General features: G+C 45.1%; 2 protein-coding genes across 15 annotated transcripts in view; one reads left to right on the forward strand and one right to left on the reverse strand.

Moving 5' to 3' along the window:
• LOC137305448 (uncharacterized) overlaps positions 1–20076 on the forward strand; it is a 63618-nt gene that overhangs the window by 14437 nt on the left and 29105 nt on the right. The window contains exons 1-2 of one of the 14 annotated variants that reach the window (XM_067974276.1): positions 1017–5186; positions 7149–7268. The exons of 2 other annotated variants lie outside the window; for them this stretch is intronic. In XM_067974276.1, coding sequence (XP_067830377.1) covers positions 5033–5186; positions 7149–7268 — 274 coding nt within the window. In that variant the 5' untranslated portion in view covers positions 1017–5032. Of the gene's footprint in view, positions 1–1016; positions 5187–5240; positions 5627–7148; positions 7269–16780; positions 18470–18637; positions 18809–20076 lie in introns of those variants that run through there. 11 more of the 14 variants (XM_067974273.1, XM_067974269.1, XM_067974270.1 and 8 more) reach the window with 11 other exon arrangements.
• On the reverse strand, positions 1342–19641 carry LOC137305452 (cytidine deaminase-like). The gene is made up of 4 exons (XM_067974284.1): positions 19482–19641; positions 6454–6565; positions 4173–4230; positions 1342–1568 (listed from the first exon to the last, which is right to left on the reverse strand). Exons 1-4 carry the CDS (start codon positions 19639–19641, stop codon positions 1455–1457), a joined length of 444 nt encoding a protein of 147 aa, XP_067830385.1. The 3' UTR covers positions 1342–1454.

Genomic DNA, 20076 nt, shown 5'->3' on the forward strand with positions numbered 1-20076 from the left:
ATAAATGTGGTTACATAAAATAAATGCAGTTAATACAAATGTATGATTATTACAATACATGTGGTTACATATTAAATACATTTCATGACTGCATACGATTCTTAAACAATTCTTTAATGTTACTTTTTAAAAAAAATACACAACAGCATAGTCTAACAGAGGTCAGGTACAGCACGGGTTAGATACAGAGTAAAGCTCCCTGGGCAGGTACAGCACTGGTTAGATACAGAGTAAAGCTCCCTCTACACTGTCCCATCAAACACTCCCAGGGCAGGTACAGTACGGGTTAGATATAGAGTAAAGCTCCCTCTACACTGTCCCATCAAACACTCCCAGGGCAGGTACAGGGTTAGATACAGAGTAAAGCTCCCTCTACACTGTCCCATCAAACACTCCCAGGGCAGGTACAGTACGGGTTAGATACAGAGTAAAGCTTCCTCTACACTGTCCCATCAAACACTCCCAGGGCAGGTACAGTACGGGTTAGATACAGAGTAAACTCCCTCTACACTGTCCCATCAAACACTCCCAGAGCAGGTACAGCGTGGGTTAGATACAGAGTAAAGCTCCCTCTACACTGTCCCATCAAACACTCCCAGGGCAGGTACAGGGTTAGATACAGAGTAAAGCTCCCTCTACACTGTCCCATCAAACACTCCCAGAGCAGGTACAGCGTGGGTTAGATACAGAGTAAAGCTTCCTCTACACTGTCCCATCAAACACTCCCAGGGCAGGTACAGGGTTAGATACAGAGTAAAGCTCCCTCTACACTGTCCCATCAAACACTCCCAGGGCAGGTACAGTACGGGTTAGATACAGAGTAAAGCTTCCTCTACACTGTCCCATCAAACACTCCCAGGGCAGGTACAGTATGGGTTAGATACAGAGTAAACTCCCTCTACACTGTCCCATCAAACACTCCCAGAGCAGGTACAGCGTGGGTTAGATACAGAGTAAAGCTCCCTCTACACTGTCCCATCAAACACTCCCAGGGCAGGTACAGGGTTAGATACAGAGTAAAGCTCCCTCTACACTGTCCCATCAAACACTCCCAGGGCAGGTACAGGGTTAGATACAGAGTAAAGCTTCCTCTACACTGTCCCATCAAACACTCCCAGGGCAGGTACAGGGTTAGATACAGAGTAAAGCTCCCTCTACACTGTCCCATCAAACACTCCCAGAGCAGGTACAGGGTTAGATACAGAGTAAAGCTCCCTCTACACTGCCCCATCAAACACTCCAATTGCAGTGTCTGTATCAGGGACAGAAATCCGTCACCATTTTCTGGACCACTCTAAACAGTTAAGAAGAGACTTAAAGCAGTAGAAAATGACAGTACAAATGGTGTAAAATGAGTGAGGACTAAAGGTTTCTTATTAAAAGGAGACGGTTGCTGCCCCGTACGATTCCACATGGAACAAAGCAGGTTAGCATCCATTTGACACAATCGCCCGTTACTTGGCTGCCAGGTCCTCGGGTCCAAAAGACATTGGCAAGAGTTCTTCAACTGTCATTGTCTTGTAGGACATATCTGTTTTGGACAAGTAGACATCCCACTTAGTTCCAAACTGCAATGAGAGAGAGAGTGTGAGGGAAGACAGACTCTGTGGTAATTCTCAGATAGCAAGACATTCTGTACATTGCCCGTCAGTTGGGGTTGTGAGGCACAGGACTAACAGCATAAAATGTTTCAACATTGCTGGATCTGGTTCTGGGGAATGAGGCGGGCCAAGTGGAGAAAAGTGTCAGTGGGGGAACATTTAGGGAGCAGTGATCATAGTATCATCAGCTTTAGAATAGCAATGGAAAAGGACATGGACCATCCTAAAGTAAAGACACTCAATTGGAGGAGAGTCAATTTCAGTGGGATGAGAACTGATCTGGCCCGGGTAAATTGGAATCAAAGATTGGCAGGCAAAACTGTAACTGAACAATGGGCGGCCTTTAAGGAGGAGATGGTTCAGGTACAGTCTAGATACATTCCCACAAGGGAGAAAGGTAGGGCAATTAAAGCCAGAGCTCCCTGGATGACAAAAGAGATAGTGTAAGATGAAGCAGAGAAATGGGGCATATGACAGATGTCAGGTTGATAACACAAGTGAGATCCAGGCTGAATATAGAAAGTTCAGAGGGGAAGTGAAAAAGGAAATAAGAGGGGCAAAGAGAGAGTATGAGAATAGATTGGCAGCCAACATAAAAGGGAATCCAAAAGTCTTCTACAGGCGTGTAAACGGGTAGTAAGAGGAGGGATGGGGCCGATCAGGGACCAAAAAGGAGATCTACTCATGGAGGCAGAGGGCATAGCTGAGGTACTAAATGAGTACTTTGCATCTGTCTTTACCAAGGAAAAAGATGCTGCCAGAACCTCAGTAAAGGAAGATGCAGTTGAGATACTGGATGAGCTAATAATTGATAAAGAGGTACTAGAAAGGCTAGCTGTACTTAAAGTAGATAAGTCACCCAGTCTGGATGGTTGCTGAGGGAAGTAAGGGTGGAAATTGCGGAGGTACTGGCCATAATCTTCCAAACATCCTTAGATACGGGGGTGGTGCCAGAGGACTGGAGAATTGCAAATGTTACACCCTTGTTCAAAAAAGGGTGTAAGGATAAACCCAGTAACTATAGGCCAGTCAGTTTAACCTCAGTGGTGGGGAAACTTTTAGAAATAATAATCTGGGACAGAATTAGCAGTCACTTGGACAAGTGTGGATTGATTAGGGAAAGCCAGCACGGATTTGTTAAAGGCAAATTGCGTTTAACTAACCTGATAGAGTTTTTGATCAGGTAACAGAGAGGGTCGATGAGGGCAATGTGGTTGATGTGGTGAACATGGACTTTCAAAAAGCGTTTGATAAAGTGTCGCATAATAGACTTGTCATCAAGATTGAAGCCCATGGAATAAAAGGGGACAGTGGCACCATGGATACAAAATTGGCTAAGTAACAGGAAACAGAGAGTAGTGGTGAACGGTTCTTTTTCGGACTGGAGGGAGGTGTACAGTGGTGTTCCCCAGGGGTCGGTGCTGGGACCACTGCTTTTCTTGATATATACTAATAACTTAGACTTGGATGTTCAGGGCACAATTTCCAAATTTGCAGATGACACATAACTTGGAAGTGTAGCGAACAGTGAGGAGGATAATGATAGACTTCAGGAGGATATAGACAGGCTGGTGGAACGGTTGGACACATGGCAGATGAAATTTAATGCAGAAAAATGCGAAGTGATACATTTCAGTAGGAAGAACGAGGAGAGGCAATATAAACTAGAGGGCACAATTCTAAAAGGGGTACAGGAACAGAGAGACCTGGGGGTATATGTGCACAAATTGTTGAAAGTGGCAGGGCAGGATGAGAAAGTGATTAAAAAAGCATATGGGATCCTGGGCTTTATAAATAGAGGCATAGGGTACAAAAGCAAGGAAGTCATGATGAACCTTTAAAATCACTGGTTTGCGCCACAACTGGAGAATTGTGTCCAGTTCTGGGCACCGCACTTTAGGAAAGATGTGAAGGCCTTAGAGAGGGTGCAGAGGAGATTTACTAGAATGATTCCAGGGATGAGGGACTTTAGTTATGAGGATAGACTGGAGAAGCTGGAGTTGTTCTCCTTGGAACAGAGAAGATTGAGAGGAGATTTGATCGAGGTGTTCAAAATCATGAAGGGTCTAGACAGAATAGATAGAGAGAAACTGTTCCCATTGGTAGAAGGGTCAAGTACCAGAAGATATAGATTTAAGCTGATTGGCAAAAGAAACAAAGGTGACATGTGGAAAAACTTTTTTACGCAGCGAGTGGTTAGGATCTAGAATGCACTGCCCGAGGGGGCAGTGGAGGTAGATTCAATCATGGCCTTCAAAAGGGAACTGGATAAGTACTTGCAGGGCTACGGGGATAGGTCGGGTGAGTGGGACTAGCTGGATTGATCTTGCATAGAGCTGGCATGGACTCAATGGGCTGAATGGCCTCCTTCCATGCTGTAACCTTTCTATGATTCTAACTCTATATAAGAGATCTGAGCAGCCCCAGAACTGCAGGGTTCAGCCCCAAACCCCAGACTGATCACAGTCCCGAGTCACCGCCAGGTACTCTCTACATCTACACAGAAATTATCAACCTAAATTATCCACTGGATTAAAGAACCATCTGGAAATATTTGAAAGGAGGCCTCACCTCGCTCATGACTTGCCTGCACGCTCCACATGGAGCAACGAACTGGTCCTTCACATTGCTGCAAGAAAACAGAAGTATTTACAATCTAGACCCAGGCACAGAATTCCCACAGACAACCCCCATCCCATCCATTCCCATTGTATATAATTCCCATAGACTACCCCCATCCCATCCACTTCCATTAAGTACAGAATTCCCATGGATTATCCCCATCCCTTCCACTCCCATTAAGTACAGAATTCCCATGGACTATCCCCATCCCATCCACTCCCAAATGTCACTCTGGAACAACAGCACATTCTGGAACAGGGAAAGGCAGGAGACTGAAAAAGGGAGGTGCAGCCATCGGCTGGTTCAAACACTCAGCCCTCTCAATCGCCCACTCCCTCTGACATCTTTCCAATTCTCCCTTGCTGTTTTTCCACACGGCATCCTGTGTGTAAAGTACTTCAATCTAAACTGTTCTCCCCATGACCCTTGGTTCTAGAGTTTGTGCACCGTACTCCAGGTGTGGCTGCAACTCGTGTTTATTGAGAGACATGAGGTGAAGGGTCAAAGTCCAAAGTGCAGGGTTCAGCTGAGCTTGAAGAGCATTAAGGAGTGAAGTTGAATCCGGAAGCAGTGACTAGGTGTCGCCAAGTTTGGGTTTTAAAAGCCTATAGATTGTAGAAGGGAGACCGAGAGAGGTGAGGAGTCTTAGGTTTGAGGTCCTGGGAACGAATGAGTTAGAGGAGACGGTGCAATGAGCCTTGATTTTGACACAATGAGAGTACAGGGAGGAGGGGGAGTGTGTAGGGTGCAGTGTTAGAAGGCCAAAGCCTCAATTTCTAAGTTGGTTTCTGTTGATATGACCTTAAATAATGGAAGGTGAGAGAGAGAAACCAGGAAATTATAGACCTGTTAATCTAACATCTGTTGTGGGGAAGTTATTGGAATCTATATTTAAGGTCAAAGTGATTGAGCACTTCGAGAAATTTGAGCTGATTCGAGAGAGCCAACATGGATTTGTAGAAGGTAGGTCGTGCCTAACAAACTTATTGAATTTTTTGTGGAAGCAACTAAAGTAGTAGACAGGGGAATGTCTATGGATATTATTTATATGGACTTCCAGAAGGCATTTGATAAGGTTCCACATAAGAAACTGTTAGCTAAAATTAAAGCTCATGGAACTGAAGGCAAATTATTGACTCGGTTAGGAGATAGAAGACAGAGAGTCGGGATAATAGGTACGCACTTGAATTGGAAGTGATTAGTGGTGTCTGTTCTGGGACTTCAACTATTCAATATATTTATTAATGACTTAGATAACACAATAGGGAGCCATATATTTAAGTTTGCTGATAACACATAGATTGGTGGCAGAGTAAGTAGTGTAGATGGGAGCATAAAATTACAAAGAGACACTGACAGATTAAATGAGTGGGCAAAACTGTGGCAGATGGATTTCAACACAGGTAAGTGTGAGGTCATCCGTTTTGAACCAAAAAAGGATAGATCGGAGTATTTTTTAAATGGTGAAAAGCTAGGAACAGTGGAGGTCCAAAGAGATTACGGGGTCCATGTACATAGATCACTAAAATGTAGCAGTTAGGTACAAAAAACAATTACAAAGACTAATGGAATGTTAGTCTTTATAACGAGAGGGCTAGAATTTAAAGGGGAGGAAGTTTTGCTACACAAAGTCCTGGTTAGACCACATCTGGAGCACTGTGTACAGTTCTGGGCACCGCACCTTAGACAGGAGATATTGGCCTTGGAAGGAGTGCAGTCCAGATTCACCAGAATGTTACCAGGGCTCCAAGGGTTAGATTATGAGGAGAGATTCCATAAACTAGGCTCGTATTCCCTGGAATATAGAAGGTTAGGGGGTGATTTGATTGAGATTTTTAGGATTTTGAAAGGAATTGATGGGATAAATAGAGAGGAACCTTTTCCGCTGGTGGGGGGAGTCCAGGACAAAGGGACATAACCTTAAAATCAGAGCCAGGCCGGTCAGGAGAGAAGTTAGGGAAACACTTCGTCACACAAAGGGTGGTAGAAATGTGGAACGCTCTCCCACCAAAGGCAGTAGATGCTAGCTCAATTAATAATTTTAAATCTGAGATCGATCGATTTTTGCTAGCCAATGGAAGGAAGGGATCCAGAGCCAGGGCGGGTGGATGGAGTTAGGTCACAGATCAGCCATGATCTCATTGGTTGGAGGAACAGGCTCAAGGGGCTGAATGGCCTCCTCCTGTTTCTATGATATAATACCACAGGATAGCGGGGACTGAATCAGTACCTAGCAACAGCTATTGCCTTGAATTTGCGGAAACCTTCTGATACAGCCTTGTGAATGGCTGTCCTTTCAGCACAGATTCCCACCGTGTAACTCGCATTTTCAACATTGCAGCCTGAGGAGGAAGAGATGATAAAAAGTCAAATTATTAGCAATCTGCTAAATTGGCTCTTTTTTTCCCACCTAGTTTTCTCCCTTCCCTCCTGACGTTGCTGGTTCTTGCTGCGGTTCAGCTTCACCCACAGGTGCTGGTCACCCCAAGCCACTGCTCTCTCTGTCTGAGCACAGGGTGTCAGCAGGGCTATTCGGCCTTTGGGCATCCCACCCAGTCTGATCTTGTCCTCACCCAATGTTCATTCACATGCACTTTCCAACAGGAGTGACAGGACAGCGACCAGGAGCAGGATCCCTGTCTCATTTCCCCGCTGAGGCTCCTAACACTGTAGATGTAGGAGTAGCTCCTAACACTGCTCCAACAAATTCAGCACAGACTGGGGATTGAGGCCTTCCCGTTCTGTACTGTATCTCTCCCCCCACCCCCCACTCCATTTCCCATCCTGTGGTCTTGTTGAATCTATTTGATGCCCTTGAGCAGAACTTAATTTAAACAAATATTCAGCTGGGAAGCCCATTCCTCTGTAAACAGAATCCTCTGTGTTATGGACCACATTGATATCCTTTCGACTCTTTTATAACAGATACCAGAGCAAACAGGCCGCTGGCATGTGCTGCGGTTAACGGTGAGCATGACAGAGTGTTCCAGTTAGAGCGTGTTCCAGGTAACGGTGAGCGTGACACAGAATGTGTTCCAGTTAACGGTGAGTGTGACACAGAATGTGTTCCAGTTAACGGTGAGTGTGACACAGAATGTGTTCCAGTTAACGGTGAGTGTGACACAGAATGTGTTCCAGTTAACGGTGAGTGTGACACAGAATGTGTTCCAGTTAACGGTGAGTGTGACACAGAATGTGTTCCAGTTAACGGTGAGTGTGACACAGAATGTGTTCCAGGAAACGGTGAGCGTGACACAGAATGTGTTCCAGTTAACGGTGAGTGTGACACAGAATGTGTTCCAGGAAACGGTGAGCGTGACACAGAATGTGTTCCAGGTAACGGTGAGTGTGACACAGAATGTGTTCCAGGTAACGGTGAGTGTGACACAGAATGTGTTCCAGTTAACGGTGAGTGTGACACAGAATGTGTTCCAGTTAACGGTGAGTGTGACACAGAATGTGTTCCAGTTAACGGTGAGTGTGACACAGAATGTGTTCCAGTTAACGGTGAGTGTGACACAGAATGTGTTCCAGTTAACGGTGAGTGTGACACAGAATGTGTTCCAGGAAACGGTGAGTGTGACACAGAATGTGTTCCAGGAAACGGTGAGCGTGACACAGAATGTGTTCCAGTTAACGGTGAGTGTGACACAGAATGTGTTCCAGTTAACGGTGAGTGTGACACAGAATGTGTTCCAGTTAACGGTGAGTGTGACACAGAATGTGTTCCAGGAAACGGTGAGTGTGACACAGAATGTGTTCCAGGAAACGGTGAGCGTGACACAGAATGTGTTCCAGTTAACGGTGAGTGTGACACAGAATGTGTTCCAGGAAACGGTGAGCGTGACACAGAATGTGTTCCAGGTAACGGTGAGTGTGACACAGAATGTGTTCCAGGTAACGGTGAGTGTGACACAGAATGTGTTCCAGTTAACGGTGAGTGTGACACAGAATGTGTTCCAGTTAACGGTGAGTGTGACACAGAATGTGTTCCAGGTAACGGTGAGCGTGACACAGAATGTGTTCCAGTTAACGGTGAGTGTGACACAGAATGTGTTCCAGTTAACGGTGAGTGTGACACAGAATGTGTTCCAGTTAACGGTGAGTGTGACACAGAATGTGTTCCAGTTAACGGTGAGTGTGACACAGAGTGTGTTCCAGTTAACGGTGAGTGTGACACAGAATGTGTTCCAGTTAACGGTGAGTGTGACACAGAATGTGTTCCAGTTAACGGTGAGTGTGACACAGAATGTGTTCCAGTTAACGGTGAGTGTGACACAGAATGTGTTCCAGTTAACGGTGAGTGTGACACAGAATGTGTTCCAGTTAACGGTGAGCGTGACACAGAATGTGTTCCAGTTAACGGTGAGTGTGACACAGAGTGCGCTCCAATTAACGGTGAGCGTGACACAGAGTGTGTTCCAGTTAACGGTGAGCGTGACACAGAGTGTGTTCCAGTTAACGGTGAGTGTGACACAGAGTGCGCTCCAGTTAACGGTGAGTGTGATACAGAATGTGTTCCAGTTAACGGTGAGTGTGACACAGAATGTGCTCCAGTTAACGGTGAGTGTGACACAGAATGTGTTCCAGTTAACGGTGAGTGTGATACAGAATGTGTTCCAGTTAACGGTGAGTGTGATACAGAATGTGTTCCAGTTAACGGTGAGTGTGATACAGAATGTGTTCCAGTTAACGGTGAGTGTGATACAGAATGCGTTCCAGTTAACGGTGAGTATGACACAGAGTGCGCTCCAGTTAACGGTGAGCGTGACACAGAGTGTGCTCCAGTTAACGGTGAGCGTGACACAGAATGTGTTCCAGTTAACGGTGAGTGTGACACAGAATGTGTTCCAGTTAACGGTGAGCGTGATACAGAGTGTGCTCCAGTTAACGGTGAGTGTGACACAGAGTGCGCTCCAGTTAACGGTGAGCGTGACACAGAGTGCGCTCCAGTTAACGGTGAGTGTGACACAGAGTGTGCTCCAGTTAACGGTGAGTGTGACACAGAGTGCGCTCCAATTAACGGTGAGCGTGACACAGAGTGTGTTCCAGTTAACGGTGAGTGTGACACAGAGTGCGCTCCAGTTAACGGTGAGTGTGATACAGAATGTGTTCCAGTTAACGGTGAGTGTGACACAGAATGTGCTCCAGTTAACGGTGAGTGTGACACAGAATGTGTTCCAGTTAACGGTGAGTGTGATACAGAATGTGTTCCAGTTAACGGTGAGTGTGATACAGAATGTGTTCCAGTTAACGGTGAGTGTGATACAGAATGTGTTCCAGTTAACGGTGAGTGTGATACAGAATGCGTTCCAGTTAACGGTGAGTGTGACACAGAGTGCGCTCCAGTTAACGGTGAGCGTGACACAGAGTGTGCTCCAGTTAACGGTGAGCGTGACACAGAATGTGTTCCAGTTAACGGTGAGTGTGACACAGAATGTGTTCCAGTTAACGGTGAGCGTGATACAGAGTGTGCTCCAGTTAACGGTGAGCGTGACACAGAGTGCGCTCCAGTTAACGGTGAGTGTGACACAGAGTGTGCTCCAGTTAACGGTGAGCGTGACACAGAGTGCGCTCCAGTTAACAGTGAGCGTGACACAGAGTGCGCTCCAGTTAACGGTGAGTGTGATACAGAATGTGCTCCAGTTAACGGTGAGTGTGACATAGAGTGTGCTCCAGTTAACGGTGAGTGTGACACAGAATGTGTTCCAGTTAACGGTGTGACACAGAGTGTGCTCCAGTTAACGGTGATTATGACAGAGTGTCGCGTCAGCAGTATAAATTGTGAACAATGAAAGTTTGAACAATTGGTGAAAGGTTGCTGCTGAACTCATGTACTGTTTTACGTGACTGGTTGAGAATTACAGGATACAGCAGGGGGAGGGGCACCAGGATGAAACAGTAGAGAGGAGAAAATGTGCAGAGAGGACTGGGAAGGACAAGTAACACTAAAGTAAAGAATGGTTCAGAAATAGGAGGGATCAGACAGGGGGCAAATGCAAGGCAATCTAAGGTGAGTTTGGAGTACATGTGCGTAAATGAACGTAGCATGGTAAATAAGTTTGGTGAGCTGCAGGCACAAGTCGCCACGTGGGACTACGATATACTGACAATAAATAAGACCTGGCTCAAAGAAGGTGATCATTGGGTACTTAATATTCCTGGCTACAAGGTATTCGGGAAGGATAGGAAAGGAAAGAAAGGAGAGGGGGTGGCAGTATTGATCAAAGAAATTATTATGGCACTGGAAAGGGATGGTGTAGTTGAGGAGTCAAAGGCAGAATTTATTTGGTTAGAATTAAGGAACAATAGAGGAGCTATTACACTACTGGATGTATAATATAGGCCAACAAATAGTGGGAAGGAGATAGAGGAGCAAATTTGCAGGCCAATTACAGAAAGATGCAAGAACTATAGAGTAGTGATAATGGGGGACTTCAATTATCCCAATATAGACTGGGACAGTAACAGTGTAAAGGGCAAAGAGGGGGAGGAATTCCTGAAATGTGTACAAGAGAATTTTCTTGATCAGTGTGTTTCCAGCCCAATGAGGAAGGAAGCAATGCTGGATCTAGTTCTGGGGAATGAAGTGGGGCAAGTAGACCATGTTTCAGTGGGGGAGCATTTGGGAAACAGTGATCACAATATCATTAGGTTTAGAATAGTTATGAAAAAGGACAAGGAACAATCAAATGAGAAAATATTTAACTGGCGGAGTGCTAATTGCAGTGAGTTAAAAGGGGATCTTGCCCAGGTGAATTGGAATCAAAAATTGGCTGGCAAAACAGTAATTGAACAATGGGAGGCCTTCAAGGAGGAGATAGTTCAGGTACAGAGTAGACACATTCCCACAAGGGGGAAAGGAATGGGATTCAACGCTGGAGCTCCCTGGATGACCAAAGAGATAGAGATTAAAATCAAACAGAAAAAGGAGGCTTTTGACAAATGTAAGGTTCATTATACAGTAGAGAAACACGCTGAATACAGAAAGTACAGAGGAGATCTAAAAAAGGGACTAAGAGGGGCAAAGAGAGAGTCTGAGAATAGATTAGCAGCTAACATAAAAGGGAATCCAAAAGTCTTTTATCAACATATAATAGTAAAAGAGTAATCAAAGGATGGGTGGGGCAGATTAGAGACCAAAAAGGAGATGATCTTGTAGAGGCAGAGGGAATGGCTGAGGCACTAAATGAATACTTTGCATCGGTCTTCACTAGAGAAGAGGATGGTATCATTGTAGCAGTAAAGCAGGAGGTAGGAGCGATATTGGATAGGATAAAAATAGATAAAGAGGAGGGACTTAAAAGGTTGGCAGTACTCAAAGTAGAAAAGTCACCCGGTCCGGATAGGATCCATCCTAGATTACTGAGGGAAGTAAGGATAGAAATTGTTGAGGTTCTGGCCACAATCTTCCAATCCTCCTTAGATATGGGAGTGGTGCCAGAGGACTGGAGGATTGCAAATGTTACACTCCTGTTCAAAAAGGGGAGAGGGAAAAACCCGGCAATTACAGGCCAGTCAGTCTAACGTCGGTGGTGGGGAAACTTTTAGAGATAATAATCCAGGACCAATATTAATTGGCACTTGGAAAAGTATAGGTTAATAAATGAAAGTCAGCACGGATTTGTTAAAGGAAAATCGTGTTTAACTAACTTGATTGAGTTCTTTGATGAAGTAACTTAACTGGACCAGCCATATAAATACTGTGGCTACAAGAGCAGGTCAGAGGCTGGGTATTCTGCGGCGAGTGACTCACCTCCTGACTCCCCAAAGCCTTTCCACCATCTACAAGGCACAAGTCAGGAGTGTGATGGAATACTCTCCACTTGCCTGGATGAGTGCAGCTCCAACAACACTCAAGAAGCTCGACACCATCCAGGACAAAGCAGCCCGCTTGATTGGCACCCCATCCAGCACCCTAAACATTCACTCCCTTCACCACCGGTGCACTGTGGCTGCAGTGTGTACCATCCACAGGCTTCTTCGACAGCACCTCCCAAACCCACGACCTCTACCACCTAGAAGGACAAGAGCAGCAGGCACATGGCAACAACACCACCTGCACGTTCCCCTCCAAGTCACACACCATCCCGACTTGGAAATATATCGCTGTTCCTTCATCGTCGTTGGGTCAAAATCCTGGAACTCCCTTCCTAACAGCACTGGGGGAGAACCTTCACCACACGGACTGCAGCGGTTCAAGAAGGCGGCTCACCACCACCTTCTCAAGGGCAATTAGGGATGGGCAATAAATGCCGGCCTCGCCAGCGACGCCCACATCCCATGAACGAATAAAAAAAATAATGGAGAGGGCTGATGAGGGTAGTGCGATTGATGTGTTTATCAAACGCCTTTTGAAAGTCCTTAAAGTGCCACATAATAGACTTGTCAGCAAAATTAAAACCCATGGGATTAAAGGAACGGTGGCAGTGTGGATACAAAATTGGCTCAGGGACAGAAAGCAGAGAGTAGTGGTGAACAATTGTTTTTCAGACTGGAGGGAAAAAGTGTTCCCCAGGGGTCAGTATTAGGACCACTGCTCTTATTGATATTTATTAATGACCTGGACTTGGTATAGAGGGCATAATTTCAAAGTTTGCAGATGACACAAACCTCAGAAATGTAGTAAACAACGTGGAGGATAGTAACAGACTTCAAGAGGATACAGGTGGGCTGGTGGAATGGGCGGACACGTGGCAGATGAAATTTAACGCAGAAAAGTACGAAGTGATACATTTTGGTAGGTAGAACGAGGAGAGTCAATATAAACTAGAGGGCACAATTCCAAAGGGGTACAGGAACAGAGAGACCTGGGGGTATATGTGCACAGGTCATTGAAGGTGGCAGGGCAGGTTGAGAAAGCGGTTAAAAAAAAGCATACGGGATCCTGGGCTTTATAAATAGAGACATAGAGTACAAAAGCAAGGAGGTTATGATGAACCTTTATAAATCACTGGTTCGGCCACACCTGGAGTATTGTGTCCAGTTCTGGGCACCGCACTTTAGGAAAGATGTGAAGGCCTTAGAGAGGGTGCAGAGGAGATTTACTAGAATGGTTCCAGGAATCAAGCAGATTCAATAGTAACTTTCAAAAGGGAATTGGAGGGAAAAAATTTACAGTCCTATGGGGAAAGAGCAGTGGATTGCTCTTTCAAAGAGCAGGCACAGGCACAGGCACAGGCTCAGGCTGATTGGCCTCCTTCTGTGCTGTAACCATACTTTGATACTATGACTGGGGCTGTCTCATGCAACTGTTAACCGCCCTGCCCCATCATACGGATCCCAAAGCCTGATGCTCAGCATGGAGGAGACTCCAGCAAACAGACAAACTTGTGTGTGAGGGATATGCCTGTTTATATATAGACACATCTGCTTTATTGTCTCAAGCAGCAAACAAGCAAGTGGAGGGCAGTTTTGGTCTAGTTGTGTTTTGCTGAGTGGGTCAGATCGATTGGGGAGTAACCGCCCAGGATCGATCGTGTCCTTGCCGGCCGAGAAAGAGCTATCCAGTCAACCCGACTTTCCAGCACTTGGTCCGTATCCCTGTAGGTTACGGCACTTCAGGTGCACATCCAGGTACTTTTTAAATGAGTTGAGGGTTTCTGCCTCTCCCACCCTCTCAGGCAGTGAGTTCCAGACCCCCACCACCCTCTGGGTGAAAAACATTTTCCTGAGCTCCCCTCTAATCCTTCTACCAATTACATTAAATCTATGCCCCCGGTCACTGTCCTCCCTATCCACTCTATCTAGGCCCCTCATAATTTTATACACCTCAATTAAATCTCCCCTCAGCTTCCTCTGTTCTAAAGAAAACAACCCCAGCCTATCCAATCTTTTCTCATAGCTAAAATTCTCCAGCCCTGGCAACATCCTCGTAAATTTCCAATAATTTGCCCACCACCGAGGTTAGATTGACTGGCCTATAATTACTCAGTCTATCCCTTTCTCCCTTTTTAAAACAATGTTAGCAGTCCTCCAATCCTCCAGCACCACGCCTGTAGCCAGAGAGGATCGGAAAATGATGGTCAGAGCCTCCGCTATTTCCTCCCTTGCTTCTTTTAACAGCCTGGGATACATTTCATCCGGGCCTGGTGATTTATCTACTTTCAAAGATGCTAATCCTCTTAATACTTCCTCTCTCACTATGTTTCTCCCATCCAATATTTCACACTCCTCCTCCTTAACTACAATCTCTGCATCATCCCCCTCTTTTGTGAAGACAGACGCAAAGTATTCATTAAGAACCATACTCACATCTTCCACCTCCACACACAGGTTACCTCTCTGGTCTCTAATAGGCCCGACTCTTTCCTTAGTTATCCTCTTGCTTTAAAGAAATTGATAAGAAAGGAAAAATAGAATATGAGAGTAAACTAGCGAGAAACATAAAAACGGACTGTAAAAGCTTCTATAGGTGTAAAAAGGAAAAGACTGACGAAGGCAAATGTGGGTCCCTTACACACAGACGGGAGAATTTATAATGGGGAATAAGGAAACGGCAGAGAAATTAAACAAATACTTTGTGTCTGTCTTCACGGAAGAAGACACAGAAAATCTCCGAGAAATATTAGAGAACCAAAGGTCTGCGAGAATGAGGAACTGAAAGAAATTAGTATTAGTAAAAAAAATAGTACTAGAGACATTAATGGGACTGAAAGTCGATAAATCCCAAGGACCTGATGATCTACATCCCAGGGTTTTGAAAGAGGTGGCTATAGAGATAGTGGATGCACTGGTTGTCATCTTCCAAAATTCTATAGATTCTGGAACAGTTCCTGCAGATTGGAGGGTGGCAAATGCAACCCCACTATTTAAGAAAGGAGGGAGAGAGAAAACAGGGAATTACAGACCGGTTAGTCTGACATCAGTAGTAGGGAAAATGCTAAAATCTATTATAAAGGATATGATAACAGGACACTTAGAAAATAATAATAGGATTTGGCAGAGTCAACATGGATTTATGAAAAGGAAATCATGTTTGACAAATCTATTGGAGTTCTTTGAGGATGTAACTAGTAGAATAGATAAGGGTATTTGGATTTTCAGAAGGCTTTCGATAAGGTCCCACACAGGAGGTTGGTGAACAAAGTTAGAGCACATGGAATTGGGGATAATATACTGGCATGGATTGAGAATTGGTTAACAGACAGAAAACAGAGAGTAGGAATAAACGGGTCTTTTTCAGGTTGGCAGACTGTGACTAGTGAGGTACCGCAGGGATCAGTGCTTGGGCCCCAGCTATTCACAATATATATCAATGATTTGGATGAGGGAACCAAATGAAATATTTCCAAGTTTGCTGATGACACAAAACTAGGTGGGAATGAAAGTTGTGAGGAGGATGCAAAGAGGCTTCAAAGGGATGTAGACAGGTTGAGTGAGTGGGCAAGAACATGGCAGATGGAATAAAATGTGGAAAAATGTGAAGTTATCCACTTTGGTAGGAAAAACAGAAATGCAGAGTATTTTTTAAATGGTGAGGGATTGGGAAATGTTGATGTTCAAAGGGACCTGAGTGTCCTTGTACATGAGTTACTGAAAGCAAACATGCAGGTGCACCAAGCAATTAGGAAGGCAAATGGTATGTTGGCCTTTATTATAAGAGGATTTGAGTACAGGAGTAAAGATGTTTTACTGCAATTAAATAGGGCCTTGGTGAGACCGCACCTGGAGTATTGTGTACAATTTTGGTCTCCTTATCTAAGAGAGGATATACTTGCCATGGAGGGAGTGCAACAAAGGTTCACCAGACTGATTCATGGGATGGCGGGATTGTCGTATGAGGAGAGATTGAGTAGACTGGGCCTGTATTCTCTCGAGTTTAGCAGAATGAGAGGTGATCTCATTGAGGCATACAAAATTCTCACAGGGCTCGACAGGGTAGATGCAAGGAGGATGTTTCCGCTGGCTGGGGAGTCTAGAACCAGGGGTCACAGTCTCAGAATAAGGGGTCAGCCATTTAGGACTGAGATGAGGAGAAATTTCTTCACTCGGGGTGGTGAATCTTTGGAATTCTCTACCCCAGAGGGCTGTGGAGGCTCAGTCATTGAGTACATTCAAAACAGAGATCGATAGATTTCTAGATATTAAAGGCATCAAGGAATATGGGGATAGTGCAGAAAAATGGCATTGAGGTAGAAGATCAGCCATGATCTGATTGAATGGTGGAGCAGGCTCGAGGGGCCGAATGGCCCACTCCTGCTCCTTTTTCTTATGTTCTTATGTATTTATAAAACATCTTTGGGTTTTCCTTAATTTTACTTGCCAATATTTTTTCATGCCCTCTCTTTACTTTCCTAATTTCCTTTTTCATTTCACCCCTGCACTTTCTATACTCCTCTAGGCTTTCTGCAGTATTGAGCTCTCGGTATCTGTAATCTCAGTAATCGCTCATCGATTGGAGACCCATTGATTACACCCCATCGAATAATAATCAGCAATTGATTCCTGCAAACAGCCTGGCCCTGATATATTGAAGTTTTCACTGAGTTCCAGCAGGTGAATCCATTATGTTGGCGGAGTGGCGGAGGAGGAATTAAGTGCTGGGATCTGAGGGGATACATCCAAGGATCCTGAGGGAATTGGGGGAGAAATAGTGGAGACCCTAGAAATTATATCTCTGGGCTCTATTGAGAGTGGATGTGTTCCAGAGGACTGGAGAGTGGCCAATGTAATACCCATTTTCAAAAAGAGAGATAGAGCTAACTCAGGTAATTAAAGGCCAGTTAACATCTGTGGTAGGGAAAATTTTGGAATCTTTCATTAAAGATGAAATTACAAAATATGTAGATGAAGAGAAAATAATTAGAAGCAGCCAACATGGATTTCAGATAAGATGCTCATGTTTGACAAATCTGATAAGAATTCTTTGAGGAGGTGACAATTATGGTGGACGGGGGAAGTGCAGTGGACATTGACATCCAGAAAGCCTTTGACAAGGTGCCACATAGGAAACTATTGATGAAGATTAAAGGATATAGAATTAGGGAGAAAGTAGCAAATTGGATTAAAAACTATTTGGAAGGGAGGAAACAGAATAGGAGTTAATGGAAGTTTCTCAAGAGTGGTTGGAAGTGGATAGCAGTATCCCACAGGGCTCAGTTTTGAGACCACTGTTCATTGTGTACATCAGTGACTTGGATGTGTGGCTAGATGGAGTCGTGTCCAAATTTGCAGACAATAACTAAAATAGGAGGCACAATAAATAACTCTGAGGAAGGATGCTGTAAGTGGATACTGATAAAATAGTGGAATGGCAAAAAAGTAGCAGATAGAATTCAATGGCAGTAAATGTGAAGTGGTACAGTTTGGTAAAAACAAAAATTAATCAATGGGGGAAAGCTGGGTGATGTGGAAAAGCAGAAGATTTGGGGGGTTAAGGTTCACACGACAGTAAAAGCAGTCCCTCAAGTGGATAAGACCATAAAAAAACTGATGGAATCCTGGGTTTTATGATGAGAGGCACAGAATACAAAAGTCGAGATGTAATGGTGAATCTGCGTTAGAAGGCAGCAGTTGGATGACTGTGCACAGTCTTTGTCTCCACAGAATAGGACGGGTAGTTGAGGCAGTAAATTACATTGCAGATTCACCAGGATGTTGCCTGGTGTGAAGAATTACAAATGTGAAAAAAGGCTGTTTTCATTGGAACAGAGGAGATTGCAGGGTCATTTGATAGAGGTGGTGCAGGGTTAATAGAAACAGATCATTTCCTGTGGTTGAGAGGGTCGAGAATGAGGGGACAAAGTTACAGTCCCCACCGCTTAGAGCGGGCAGGTTGGTGTGAGAATCCCTACGTGGTCAGTTTTCGGTAAAATATTAAAATGCCTACGTGGCAAAGAAGCAGAATGCAAAATGGTTAGAAAGGGTTAATTAGTTAGTAACTGAGATTGGTACAGGTGGCCTGGCCTCCTGCTGGGCCATATGTTTGCGTAGTCAGCAGGTTTGCATGGTCTTAGCAATGTAGAGTCTTTGATGTGATTCAAGGACTGGTCTGAATGTCTCCATGTTTATGGAAGATCAATATAGGTAACGAGCTTAGCCAAAGTTGAAAGACATTCCAGGTTGGGAGATAAGGAACAGAAGGGACAGGGAAGAACATTCCAAGTTGGAAGGTGAGGAAGTTATCCCCTTTGATGTCTAACAGCAGCATGATCAGCACATGGACGATTTATGATTGGCCGGAAATAATGTAACCTCGCATGACAACCTACGCCCGGCTTATGATTGGTGTTGACCCTCGTTAAGTATGTTCCAACCCCTATTGATTTGTATAAAAACGTGTGGATTTCTGTATGTTTCTTGTTCTTGCTCTGCCAGCATAGAGGGACTCTATCAGGAGTCCAAATCAATGCTGCAGACTAAGAACCCTGCTATTAAAGTTGTGTTGAACTTTAAAATGTACTCGACTTCAGTTTTTACTGAACCAGACTGAGGGGAAAGAATCCTGATCGGCAGGTGCAGCCTGTTTTGCCTGCTGTACACGGTGGCCAGCGTAACCTGACGGTCGAGATCCTGGAGGTGACAGGAAATGGAGTGCAGCAAGATGTGGGATGGTGCTACTGTCTGAGACTGATCATGGTCAGGTCTGTTGAAACTTGTTGGTATTTTGGAGATATTCCATTCAAGCTTAGATTTAACAGCATCAATTTTTAGTTAGCTGCTGCGTGTAATGCTTTACTGTTTGCCATTGCAGCACCAATCCGCTTTGTGGTAATGTTTTTAAAGAAGCTAATTAATTTAACATTAATTAATCTTAATGAGAGTTTACTCTTCATATCTACTTCTCTGAGTGAGGGCAGGGGAAACATTACACTAAAGAGATTCTGAGGTTCGGGGCTGAGGTCCTGGTCAGTTACAGCAGGTCAATGTTTGTGATCAGCACTGGCAGGAGCTCCAGAGGCTGCCGGGGTGACTGAACTGTCTAAAAGGTCTTAATGACACTTTAAAAAGAGGTGCCAACAGCTGCTTAAACCAGCTGCTCAATCCGGGTTAAGCGATGCCTTTGTAATTGTAAGGAATGGGCTCTTCTAGTTAAAATTCAATGATTCAAGACTTGCAGCATATTGACAATAAAGTGATGAGCAGATTCCTTCAAAAGCAAAATACTGTGAATGCTGGAAATCTGAAATAAAAACAGAAAATGCTGAAGAAGCTCAGCAAATCAGGCAGCATCTGTGGGGAAAGAAACAGAGTTAACGTTTCAGGTCGAAGACCTTTCGTCAGAACTGGTCAGAATCTTTCAAGCAGATTCCTTACCTGTGAATATCTGTCCATCCTCAGTTAGCAGAGCAGCTCCCACTGGGAACTTGCTGTATGGACAATACGCAAACTTCTTGGCCTCGTGGCTTTTCTTGACTAACATGGCTGCTTCCTCCGCTTTCTGGAGTGGTGCTGATGAATCACTGGGAGTGCACATCCCACTACACACAGAGTTTCAGTAAATGGTCAGAGGGGGAACCGTTTATCAAGAGCAGATCAGACTGGCTCAGTGAGTCTAACCACTGGCCGGCAGGTGTTTGCAGTGTGGGGCTGGCAGGGAGCTCGGGGCATTCACCTTCACCCCCGGAATAGCAGCTCCACACCGGCACGCAACCATTTGCTCTTTAACCGGGCCCCCTCATGACTGTCTGCCGGAGTGGGTGGGGGGGGGGAGTAGGGGGGTGAGGGGGCAGTGGGTGGGGGGGGTGAGGGGGGAGTGGGTGGGGGGGGTGAGGGGGGAGTGGGTGAGGGGGGTGGGTGGGGGGGGTGAGGGGGGAGTGGGTGGGGGGGGTGAGGGGGGAGTGGGTGAGGGGGGTGGGTGGGGGGGGTGAGGGGGGAGTGGGTGGGGGGGAGTAGGGGAGTGGGTGGGGGA

Source organism: Heptranchias perlo, chromosome 40 (assembly GCF_035084215.1).
Source record: "Heptranchias perlo isolate sHepPer1 chromosome 40, sHepPer1.hap1, whole genome shotgun sequence".
In the NCBI taxonomy this organism is placed as follows: Eukaryota; Metazoa; Chordata; class Chondrichthyes; order Hexanchiformes; family Hexanchidae; genus Heptranchias; species Heptranchias perlo.